The sequence below is a fragment of the Lynx rufus genome, unplaced genomic scaffold, assembly GCF_022079265.1.
Source record: "Lynx rufus isolate CCGP_SWC_20201006 ecotype Redwood Valley unplaced genomic scaffold, mLynRuf1.p SCAF_10, whole genome shotgun sequence".
Classification (NCBI taxonomy): Eukaryota; Metazoa; Chordata; class Mammalia; order Carnivora; family Felidae; genus Lynx; species Lynx rufus.
The window spans coordinates 82,364,075-82,376,439 of record NW_025814824.1 but is presented as its reverse complement, the minus strand read 5'-3'; the positions used below and the strand labels follow the sequence as shown (position 1 = coordinate 82,376,439).

Below are 12,365 nucleotides of genomic sequence, written 5' to 3'. Positions count from 1 at the left end.
TTCTTTTCTTCGCTCCTGCTGCGGGGACTTGGAATTCAGAGCAGACGGGGTGGCGGCACTCCTGGGAGACTAAGGAAGATGCCGCCTCCTCCCTGGGAATTCTTCTCAAGGCTCTGGAGAGCAGCTGGGGTTCAGTAGGGCCTGCAGTCCACGCGGCCTGTGCCGTACTTTCGCTGCTTTTGAGCAGCCCTGACAGCACGGTCCGGGAAGAGATGTGGCCACGGTCAAAAGCGTGATCTGAGTTTTCCAGCACGAAGCCTCGTGCTCTTTGCTCTACCACGGTTCCCTCCAGCCACCTCCACGTCTGCTGCCACCCTGGGCACCAGTGAACTTCCCTGTCACCGATGAGTCTTTTCTGGTCCTGCCCTCGCTGTGATGTAGAGCACGCTACACTTTTCCTCCCGATGGCCACAGCCTCACACCGTGGCCCCTCTTTCTCTTTAAATGGGGGTGCCTAGGCCTGCAGTTTGCCCTTGCTCAGTGTGTACATTTCGTACGGTCTTACCTGCCCTGCAGGATTCCACATCTACACAGGGACGTGGAGATCTTTTTGATGGTGACAACTGTTGGCAGTGTTGGGGGGAGGGGTGCTTCATCAGCCAGAAGCATAGGACAGCGCCCCACAACAAACGATTATCAGTAGTGCTAAGGTCCCGAAACCCACGCGACTCCCGACCGTCTAGATTCTGGGCACCTCCCAGTGGCGTTTCGCGGACAGTCTCAAGTCCACACACCAAGAGCTCCATTTCTCTCCCTTTGTGTCCTTCCCCTTTTCTCTCACCAAGTTTCTGTAACTCTCCAGGAATCGTCTCCAATCTGGCCTATTTTACCACCTCTCTTTATAAAGACTCTAGATGTCTCCTCCAAGCTTTTTTCCTAAAGGACTGGCAGGACTCTTCCCCCCAGTTTTTAAGGCAAATTGGCTTCAAACCCTTCAGTAGTTGCCTCCTCCTTCAAACCCCTCAGCCTCAGGGGCCTCAACCTCATTATCCAGTCTCGCTCCGTCAGACCATGGCGTACCCACCTGGCGTTTCCTGCAGCTAAAGGTCTTGCTGCTTCTCCATCCCACAACCCCTTCAGGTCATCAGTGCAGAAAACGGTCACTGCCACTTCACCTCCCTGTCCCCACAGGGCCCCATATACCTGTTTCAGCACTTAGCGTACAGTGTGGCACCTGGTATTCTCAGTCTGAGTCTCAACACAGCTCGGGGACTTCCCCGAGAGCGAGGACCATCTGAGTGACCTTAGGCCTAACGTGCCCAGGCTGACTGGTACATGGACTCCTTTCGCTGGGCTGGGGCTCAGCTGGGAGGGGAGGGTTTCTGCCGAATCCCTACACTCCCAGACACCAGGACCCTTGGGACCGGCAAAGCCTAGAGTGAGCTGGCCCTTCTGGACTCCTGCCCCAGCTAGCCGCGAGTGTGGATCCCACAGATAGGTTCTCTAGCCTGCAAATGGCAGAGGACTCCCAAATGTGCCGTGGAGCCACTGTCCTGGCCCCTCATGAGGCACCTGCCCAGCTTCGGGGCAGCGGAGAGAAGACAGGGCAGAGGCTTCACTCACCGCCTTCCCTTCTTCAAGGCCGGGTGTAGAAGGGGTCCTGAAGGGCAGGTCACACGGGGAACACCGCAGGCTTGGGGAGGCTGCTCTTCTTCCTGCCGCAGAGAAGGGGGCGAGGTGGTAAAGAGGGACGGCCGGGGCCCTGCGCATCCTTAGGGTGCAGGGGGACCCCGTAAGTAGAAAGGAACTTTCTGAAAGATGTGTCTGTCCATGCAGCCACTCTTCCTGAAAAGTGTTAGGGCTAGACCCCAGCTACTCGGACTGCCTTTTCCCCCACAGCTACTTCTCTTGCACATTCACATCTCAGGCCTCGAATTCCTCCCATCTCTTGCCTGGTGAGATGCTTTCACCTCCTGTAGGACTTCCTTAACCCTCCAACACGGGAATGGCGCCTGCCCCGGGAACACGGCACTGGATTTCACCAAGCGGGTCAAGTCTGCCGTGGTGGCGCACGCGTCGGCCTGGCAGAGGAGAAGCTCGTCTCCCCACACCCCGTGCCGCTGGCGCGCCGGAGCCGTAGGGGTGGGGAGGCGCCTGGGGCCCCCACACACCTGTCCCGACAGCGCGGAGGCTGCTCTTCTCGGACAGTGGGAGCAGGGAAAGGGGCCGGAGCACATAATGATGAAACCGGTTTCTACAAAGTGATGCTCTTTGTACCAAAATATTTAATGAATATGCTGTTAAAATAAAACCAACAAAAGAAATAGTAATACAATTTTACTGGTTTATATTTCAGTTCATAAAGTTGACACACTGAAACTACCCTAGCACAATGTCCACGCACCTAGTTTTAGATGGGCTTACAGCTGTTTTGGTAACTGAACAAGAAAGACACAGAAAGCGGTGGAGGGTGTGGTTCGGGGGGTGGGGGTTGCCATTGTTACCTCCCTTGTCACAGTGACCTCAGCAAGCGTTAGTATAGCCAACAGGAAAAGAGATACAAAACAACCCAAGAATCTTTATACACAAACCAGTGCCTCTTAGAACAGCTACCTGCACCCTGCGTGCGGAGACCAGATCATCGGCGCCAGCCCGTCAGCATATCACTATATAAATTAAAAGGTCTAGGTTATTTGTTTTTTTAAAGGTGCTAAAACCTCTATTCTGTAGTTTTGAAGTGAGAACCTGCAGCCCATCTGAACAGCGAGGTCTGCACCCAGCACACTCGGGGGAGGGCCCGGGGGCCCAGACAGCTGGGGAGGGACACGGGTCAGCAGGACCGGGCCTGGGCCTGTGCATCCCGCACATGTGTCTACACACACACACACACACACACACACACACACACACACGGCGCAGTGTCCTCCTCGCCTGTATGACCTGTTGTGCAAAAGCACTAGGGACCTTGAAGTGATGGAGCATTTCCCAGCTCTCGAGAAGGTGAGGGAGGAGAGTGGAGCCCAGCAGAACTGGAGTGACATTAAGTGCCCAAATATCCACATAATTAGGTTGTGCAGATCAGTCTCGGTCTGGGATTTAAACACTGTCAGTTGGGCACACTGGGAAAAGATATTTATACACACACACACACACACACACACACACACACGACACATGAAGCAAAATAAGATTTGTCCACATTATGATTAACCCTGTCTCACAGTCGGTCAAGTCGCCCAGCCCAGCCCTGTGACGTTTTGGCAGCTAACACTAAAAACAAGAGGAACTAGAAGAGTTGCATAGAATTGATCAGAAACGTGAATAATGCCAAACCCAACACCTGTGCAATGTGTTCTTTAACAAAACTAGGTGGCTTCAACTACAACCAGGAAACCCTCCTATTTAAAACAAAGTGCTTCTCCGCGTCTACCTGGAGGACCCTATGCTGGCACGAAGTAGATAAGAATTATTTGCGATACTGATCCCCTGCCCCCCCCACCCCCACCCCACAATATATATATAATATGTATATTTAAAAACAAACAAAAAAAAGATTAAAGGTTTAGAAAAAAACCAAAAGCCTGAAGGATCCCCAAACTCCGATAATGTCAACTCAGCCCTTGGGCTGGGTGAGGTGGTGACCCACACCAGGAAGAGGCCTGGGAGCTCACACGGAGGATGGTTTCCCAGAGCGTGTCCAGAGCGTCACTCAGCCAGCAGGCCTGTTAGCATCAGTAGTTAGGAGAGCCTTACCCCAGAGAGGCTGCCTGCTTCATGAGCTCTGGTCCAATGACCTACCAACATGCTGCTATGGATCTGACTTAGGTACATTCTGGTCCTGGGACATGTCACAGAATCACACATCTGGCCAAAGAAGGCAACAAAAGGTGTCGTGTTTTCTGAAGGTGTCTGGAGGCAGCCACTTCACTCAGCAAGTCTCTTTCCCTTGAACCCCCGTTGCCGTCTTTATGGAGCTCAGGGTTCGGTTAAACCACGTCTTCTTGGCGGCCTGTACCTCATTCAGGGCAAGGCCTAAATGGTGCTCCAAGTCCTGCAAGGGGAACAATGTACGGTGAGCATGCTCGGCTCCAGTGTCAAGGGAGGTGCCTCCCGAGAGCTGAGCCAAGATAAGAATTCAGCCTATGTATTCTTGAGAGGCCTCTGGAAATTCCCCAGTCTCCACCTGGCATAAAAGGGTCTGGAATCCCTAGAGTTCTGGGATTTTTCCTAGTTAAGACCTCTTCATTTCTTGCCTCGTCTACTTATTAAAACAACCTCCTAACTGAGCGCTTCCTTCTCTTATCCACCGACTGCACATCAGGCAGACAGAGTTAATGGTCTGGTTCAAAGACCACGCCACTAATTTCCAGCAAAGACCTTTAAAGTCTAGACTCCCTAGCAAGACATTTGAGATGTTTCATAATCTGGACCCAGAGACACTCTGCCAGCTCAGTGCCCACCTCCACCCCTGCCTTCCTGGCACTCCTCACTGGGCAGGCCCTCTCCTCCCTCTGCCGCTCAGCACGCCGCTCCCTCCACCAGGGATGCTCACTGTTCTCTCTCTTCTGCAGCTGCAACCCTGGTTCATTCTTTGACCACAGCTCACATACTGCTGCCTTGGTGGTGCTTTTCCTGATTGTCCTGGACAGTCACACAAGCCATGTCTTAGCTTTGCAACCCCAGCACCTAGAACAGGGCCTGGCAAAGAGCAGATGCCCAGTGAATGTGTGTGATGTGGGAGACCAGGCCCTAAGCTTTAGTCCTGAACTTAGTCCCTTCCACACACGGTGCTTAGGGCCCACTCTGCTCCGTATTATACTGGTGCTCGTGGAACTGGCCCGGCAGTGTGCAGATGACCTAAGTAAGCCCCACTTTCTTCTTCGGAAGTGGAGGCTCAGATAAATCAGGTCACATGTTCAAAGTCACAAAGCTTGTTAAATGATGGGAGCTGGGACCTACGAGTTCGCAGTTAGGAAGTCCTCGGACACAGTGCCGAGAGCCCTTTCTGGGCATCATCTTACGTAGTCTTCAGAACAAACTATCAGATGGGGGGCCTTGTCTCCATTTGCAGATAAGGACTCTGAAGTGTAAAGAGGTTCTGTACTAACCCAAGGTCACAGTTTGGTGGTGCAGCTGTGATTTCAAAGCAGGTGTTCTCTGCTTCACCAAAAAGATCCCAAGGTTGATGGACAATTCTCTGATAAAGTCCAATTCTTATGACCGTCCAAATACTAATTAAACATCCGCTGGTAAATCGTAAGTAATGGGCTTCTTCCCACAGGGATTATGGTCAAAGGTTAAAAGGGAAAAAACCCCCAAACCATAAAGGTCATTTCCAGGGTTTCCAGCCCACGAGGGCGGGCCCAGGGCGGCGGCCGTTACCTGGATCTTGCACTCCGCTTCCACCAGCTGCAGCTTGGTCTGGGCCAGCTCCAGTTCCATCTCCCTCAGCTGGTTCTTCAGGGTCTCCTTCTCCTCATCTGTGTCCTCATCTAAAACCTCCTTGGCTGAGCTTAGGCCCTTTATGCGACCTTCTTTGTTGAAAAATTCCCGGCAGCGCTCACAGTCATCCACTTTTTGCTGAAATTGAAGGTCAGATGTGAAGAGGCAAAGAAGAGAAACCAGCCCTGCGGGAAGGTGTGGGCGCCTCCTTTTTGGGGAGCCAAGAGATGGCTTCTCGGTTGAGCACCACAGCTTCTGAAAAACTATGTTCTCTTTGGCAGATGCCCTACTGGAAAAGCCACGTGGTGTCATACACTAAAAGCAATAAAAATAGTCTTATGTCCTGGTCTGTCACCTCCCTTCTAGGAACCTCAGTTAAAAAAACGAAGATGCAGTGAGTAAAGATTCATGTACAAAGATTTTCACTGTGGAATCAGAGACAGAAAAAAAATGGGGCAGGGGGTGTAAACTATCCAACCGCTGTGGGAGAGGAAATACAGAGCTGTGCTGTATTTATACAAGGTAGTTTGTATGCAGCCTCTAAAAAGTTTTTGAGGAACTTTTCACAGCATGGTGAACTGGTTAAATGCTGGGTGACCAAGGACACAGAAATGTCTGTAAAGCATGGTTACAAATATTTACCACATTTCATCAAAGTAAGATGGCCCTGACTGGAAGAAACCCCATTTCATGTTCCTCTAAGAAAACATTCTTCCAATTAAGCCACTTTAGAAAGCCCTCAGTTATAAGGCATGTCCCAATTTCTCAGATGTGAATGTGGAAAAAATGAGTATCTCAGAATGAATGGCATTTTGTACGTTGAAATAAACACAGAAACTCAAAGAATGTACACCGAAGTGTTAATAACGGTGATGTTATTTGTGGGTAATACAATTACAAGAGTTTGTTTTCTTTCATTTTCCAAATTTTCTGCAGTGGGCATTAACAGTTTTAGAATCAGATAACTAAGTCATATTTAAAAAATAGATACTGCTGTTTACACTCTACTCAGGGCGGAGGCCAGGTGTATTCTCGCTCCAGGTAAACTGCTGATGTGTGTGTGAGGCCATGAGCACATCCCTCCCACCCTCCTGTCCACGGGGTCGTAAGTGTGTTAGAAAAGCATCTTTCGGTAAATTACTCCTCTCCGAAAAATGTGGTAAGTGCTTCTAACACAGGGACAGCCTAAAGAAAGAAAGCACCAAGTTACAAAAGCCCCCAAACTGGCAACAAAACAAAAACATTACACAAAGTCCTCGTTGTTTTGGGATCCATTATAAGCAGAAGTAATTGAGCTCCAAAGGGGAGTGTCCCAGTGTACAGAACACAGGGAATGACAAGTGATACCACAGGCTCCTGGTCTCTGCACCCCTACCCTCAAGCAAAACCCACTGCTGGCTGGACTCCTTCACCTCGGTGCCCTGCAGTGATCACCTGCTGTACTGACGACATTCGGAAATCCTGGGTCGCCTTTTTTTTTTTCAGTCACGATATCCAGAGGATGTTAAGTGGATTTATAAGGAAAAGGCCAATTGTATTTTAAGATTGAAAACCAGATCTCTGGGTCTCATCTGTACTCCCTTCCAGAGGAGACCGGCACACCACCAGCTGTCAGCCAGGCCATGACAGGAACCTAACAGGGTACTACTGGGTGGCTTCTCTCATGTTTGAAATCAAAGGGAAATCAAACTACCCTCTCCCAAAATCTGTTGTGCTGAGCAAAGCCATAAAATGAAGTAGGTTGTACAGAATCTCTTTGGTAGAGGAAAACTTACCCGAATTTTCTCAATTTCCACTTTATTAGCTGTCTGCTGCTTCTCCAATCTTTCACTCAACTGAGAACAAATCTACAGAAACAAATGAAATGAGACAATCTCTTGAGCAGTGTCATCATCCGCATAACCTGGGTTTGGGATGAATCCGGCAGTGGAAGCTGGACCGTGCTGAGCGGAGAGGACGGTACTTGCACACCGGGTGGAGGTGGTGCCGGCTCGGGGAGGGTGCCGGGGGGACGAGTCGAGTCGGGGGAAGAGCAGAGGTTCCTCTGGTTGGGCCACCTCCATATCCATGGGCCTAGGACTCGAGGAACTCACTGGTGCCCCACTCAATGGCCAACGGTTTACACACACTTGACAGACTCACAAGCCGGCACGAGATCCAAGTTTAGGAAAGAACAAGACCAGTTCAGTTATGTTCTTAAAACTGAAACCAGGGGCGCCTGGGTGGCGCAGTCGGTTAAGCGTCCGACTTCAGCCAGGTCACGATCTCGCGGTCCGTGAGTTCGAGCCCCGCGTCAGGCTCTGGGCTCATGGCTCAGAGCCTGGAGCCTGTTTCCGATTCTGTGTCTCCCTCTCTCTCTGCCCCTCCCCCGTTCATGCTCTGTCTCTCTCTCTGTCCCAAAAATAAATAAAAAAAAAAAACGTTGAAAAAAAACTGAAACCAGCCAGGGAGAGAAGCGGTTCTACGGCCTACGAGCATAGGTGAATGTGAGGCCGTAAGAACAGAGCGTGGCTCTCATTTATTAAATGCCTATTTATCGGTGGGGCAGGGTGCCAGGCCCTCTACAGACACGATCTTATGGAACCCTCATGACAGTTCTCTGAGACAGGGACCATTTCTCTTATTTTCCCGTTAAGAATCAGTGACGTCACTTGCCCGGTGAAGTACCGTGACCGGTCAGTGCGGGTGGCAGAGCCGGGAAGCCCAGGGTGTGGAGGGGACACACTCATCCAGGCGAGCAGGGCTTCCAGAGCATGTGGCCCACCAACAGTGCACTCACTCACCTGCTTGTAGTCACCAATGATGGAACTGTTTTTTCTAATCTCAGATTCTGCTTTGTCGAGTTCCCGACGACACATTTCTTTTAACTGCAGGTGTTAAAAAAAAAAAAAAAAAGGAAAAGTGAATGTCTTAAAGGAAATACAAAGCTCTGGCACTAACTGCTCTGTTCTGGGCTTTCCAAAAAGTAACCAACCTACTCAGGAAGCATTCTGTTTCACCTGCCTGGTCTTGATGCCAGGAGAGGGAGAGAACAGTCAAAACGCTTCCATAAAAGATCAAACCCCGTTTCGGAGTGGGGCTTTGGCTAAGGCTCCCCCTGCCAGTGCAGCACAACCGTGAGCCTGAGCTGAGGACACAGCATAAACCAAACAGACTCAAGAGCTCATCAGAGAATTGCTCCTTCCTCATGATGGAGAAAACGCCCTGCTCTCATTCAGGCTGTCCTGACAGAGACTAAACAGCATGACCATTACGGAGAACCGTGAAGGCAAGAAAGGGCTTCCTCTGTGGTGCGAAGCATCCAAAGCTCTTCGTCCTATGGCTGCGGGTCTGTGCCCCCAGTGACTGTGGAGGGCTAGCTCAGGATAGGCCTTCCAGAGTTTGCTCTGTGGGGGAGATGCCAGCGGACAGGTAGGGGAAGAGCTAGACATTATATGATGGCTGCTTTCCTTCTGCAGAAATGCTAAAATAACTCTCTTCTTTGTCACACTCGGATGCTGACACACAGGAGTTTCTCTTGCCCCAAGAAAGGATGGTCTTTGCCCCACTGTCTCCTGCTACGCTCCAATTATTAACAACCATTATGCTTTACACAGTAAATAAAAAAAGCCTTTGGCGGGAAACTGAAGCCAGCTGTCTGCGGGTTCCCCAGTGGCAGCAGGAAGCCGCCAGTTGGACTCATGACTCTCAAGACACAGAGGCATGTGGGAGGGCTGAGCTTCCCTTACCTGAGCAGACTCATCTTCCAGCCGTCTCTTCTCTTCTTCCGCATCAATCAACTTCTGTTTGGTCATAAGCAGCTCCTTATTGAGTGCATCTGCCTTCTCTTCAGCCTGAAGCATGTAAGAGATGCTGTCACACAACAAGAATCGAGAACCGGATGGGGTCTGAATTGGCCAGCACAATCCCATTTTAACGTGATTGGGAAACTGATCCAGAGAGGGGAAATGACATGCCTGAGGTCAGAGACTCTCATGCACAAGTGCCTGGCTCAGTCTCTTGCACAGACATTGTGCAGGACAGTGGTGAGGGGCTCAGCCTTTGGCATCAGATAGCCTGGGCTCAACTCCCATCATTCCCGAATCATGTGCCACTTGAACAAGTCACTGAGAATCATTCTGAACTTCAGGCTTGTCATATGAGGGATAAAACACAGAAAGGACTCCGCACAGCACCTTGAATACAGTAAACACTCAATAAAAGGTACCTGTCATTATCACTAATAATAGTAATGATAAATTCTGGTTTTCCTCTTCCAGACTCTTAGTATTTCATGTGCTTCATCAAACAAGTTCTGCACCTCATTCTCATCACTTGATAAAGGAAGCCACCTCCCTCCTGACACTCTCTTTTCATTATCTGAAATGGCCACCCTCTACCCCAGTGTTTTTTGAAAGCATACAAAAGTCTGGTGGGTAGATCTGTGGGTCTAAGTGAAAATGATGCACCTATGCCAGATACAGGAGTCCCTGAGACTGGACATTTCAAGTAAGTGAAGAATGAGCATGTTAGAGGGCACAAGCTCCTAGTTACAGACCACTAGATATGGAGGGTCTTTGTTATATACCAACCTCCTTTTTAACAATGAATGGATGGTGGATTCCCTGAAACTAAACAGCATTTCTGATGTCACCTAGCTAAAGAGGTATCATGGAGGGGCACCTCAGTTGGTTAAGCGTCCAACTTCGGCTCAGGACATGATCTCACAATTTGTGGTTTTGAGCCCCGCATCAGGCTCTGTGCTGACAGCTTACAGCCTGGAGCCTGCTTCAGATTCTGTGTCTCCATCTCTGCCCTCCCCCACTCTGCTCTCTCTCTCACTCTCTCTCTCTTAAAAATGAATGTTACAAAAAATTAATTAAAAAAAAAAAGAGGTGTCATGGAGCCCCTGGCACATTCCACTATACCACCTCCCCTGATGTATCTTCTTTGGGGGGATCAGGATCTGCAGGGCTGAGGCCTTACATGGAGAACTGACAATGGCATGATAATGCAATCTCAAAAAAGGCATTAATTACAGGCAAACTGCACAAGTGTGCAATTAAGTGGGGTCCAAGAGTTAAGGCCAATCCTTTCTGGGGAGTGGCTTGTCATCTTCTTCTACAGCTCAAACCCAAGAAGCAATCAAAAGGGAAATGAGAATCAAACAAGAGAGGAAATAACTAGTAAAGAGAGGCAAGTCCCGTTAAAGACTTGTTTTACTTTAATCTGTGGAGCAACCTATTACCTCTCTTTTCCCTCCCTGGACTCAGTTATCCTCTTCTGAGAAGTAATTTGGAGCCTGCGGCACATTCGTACGTTCTCTCAGCTATTCGTCATCACTATCATGGTAGTGATTCTAAGAAGTGTGAAACGGCCAGGATGTGAACTGGGTCTTTGAAGTCAAGTCTTCCCTGCCCACCGTGGCTCCCCAGTTTGTTTTAAAAAAAAAAAAAAAAAAAGAAAGAAAAGAAAAGCAAATGGGGAAGTGATTCCTTCACGTTCTCACAGCGCATGTAGCAGAGCTGTAATCTACAACCAGGTGGCGTGACATTAAGCCCAGTGTTGGTGCTGTCACGCCAAGAAGTGACTCTCAATGCTGTGAAAGGGAGGTGCACAGAAACTAATGGACTGGCCTGACCAGCATCCCCTAAGGGCACCACACTCCCTGCACTCCATCTGCATAAGCATAGGAAGAGGGAGGATCTGGAGAGAATAAACACAAATCCAGACTTCCACTTCTGGTCATGAAGGACTAACAGGGACCAGATTTACCCTATCACTGTAAACAAAAAACTGGATAAAATGTATGAAACTACTATTTTCAGACAATGAAAATAATAAATGCAGGACTGTGGTTCCCGGGAGAAAGAAAACAAACAAGATGAATTCTACTACCACCCTGGATTTCTACCTAGAGGCACATTCTGGACAAGAAGTAGGGCAAAGGGTTCCAAATAGCACATCTCAAAACATCAAGGAGGCAGAGTTAAGGGGCCAGAGATGCTGACAGAGGCCTGGAAATAAGAAAGCTCTGGAATAGCTAATAAGGTAATAAAGGAGATAAACTCAAATCATGAAAATACCCAATTAAACCAAGGAAGGCAGAAAAGGAGAAAGAAAAGAAATAAAAAGCAAATGCAACAAATAGAGAGCCAAATAGCAAGATGGTAGACTTAATCTACCATATAAGTAATTACATTAAATGTAACCGGCCTAAACATTGCAGTTAAAAGAAGGGGATTATCAGACTCAATAAAATAAGCAAGACCCAACTATAAGCTGGCTACAAAAGACCATTTTAAATATAAAGACACAGATATGTTAAAAGCCAAAGGATGGAGAAAGATGTACCATGCAATATAAGGAAAGTTGGAGTGACTACATTAATATCAGACAAAACAGATTTCAGAGCAGAGTATTGCCAGAGACAAAAAGTGACATTTCATAACAATAAAGGACTCATTCCACTGAGAAGGCATAATAATCTGAAATGTATGCATAAATTCAAATTACAGGAAATTAAAGCTGACATAACTGAAAGGAGAAATAAATGCACAATTAGAGACTTCCTCACTGTTCTCTCAGTAAGTGTAAGTTTATGGAAGATTTTAACAACACTCAATCAACTTGACCAAACTGACATTTATAGAAGACTGTACCCACAACAAAAGAACACACACATTTTCCAAGTGCTTGTGGGACATGCACCCAAATAGAGCAAAAGTAGGCCCTAAAATAAGCATAAATATATTTTAAAAGGATTAAAATCAGAAAGGATATGTACTCCAACCACAAATGAATTAAATTAGAAATTAACAACAGAAAAATCTCTGGGAAAAATCCCTAATAGTTGCAAGTTAAACAACTAATACTAATAGTTGTTTAATAAACTAATACTAATTGATACTAACCAATTCACAGGTCAAAGAAAAAATAAGAACTGAATGAAAATAAAAACAAACCTATCAGAATGTGTAGGATGCAGCTGAAATAGTGCTTGA

The 12,365-nt window shown here is 48.1% G+C and overlaps 1 protein-coding gene across 4 annotated transcripts in view; it reads right to left on the bottom strand.

The window, feature by feature from the left end:
- Positions 1-3,444: 3,444 nt before the first annotated feature.
- Positions 3,445-12,365, bottom strand: part of RABGAP1 (RAB GTPase activating protein 1) — a 168,169-nt gene continuing 159,248 nt past the window's right edge. For 3 of the 4 annotated variants that reach the window (XM_047069184.1, XM_047069189.1, XM_047069192.1), the window contains 5 exons: positions 9,111-9,215; positions 8,166-8,249; positions 7,158-7,229; positions 5,323-5,520; positions 3,445-3,991 (listed from right to left, as the gene is read on the bottom strand). In XM_047069184.1, the coding sequence (XP_046925140.1) occupies positions 3,869-3,991; positions 5,323-5,520; positions 7,158-7,229; positions 8,166-8,249; positions 9,111-9,215 (582 nt within the window). In that variant the 3' untranslated portion in view covers positions 3,445-3,868. Of the gene's footprint in view, positions 3,992-4,492; positions 4,639-5,322; positions 5,521-7,157; positions 7,230-8,165; positions 8,250-9,110; positions 9,216-12,365 lie in introns of all 4 variants that reach the window. The other variant, XR_006960278.1, reaches the window with a different exon arrangement.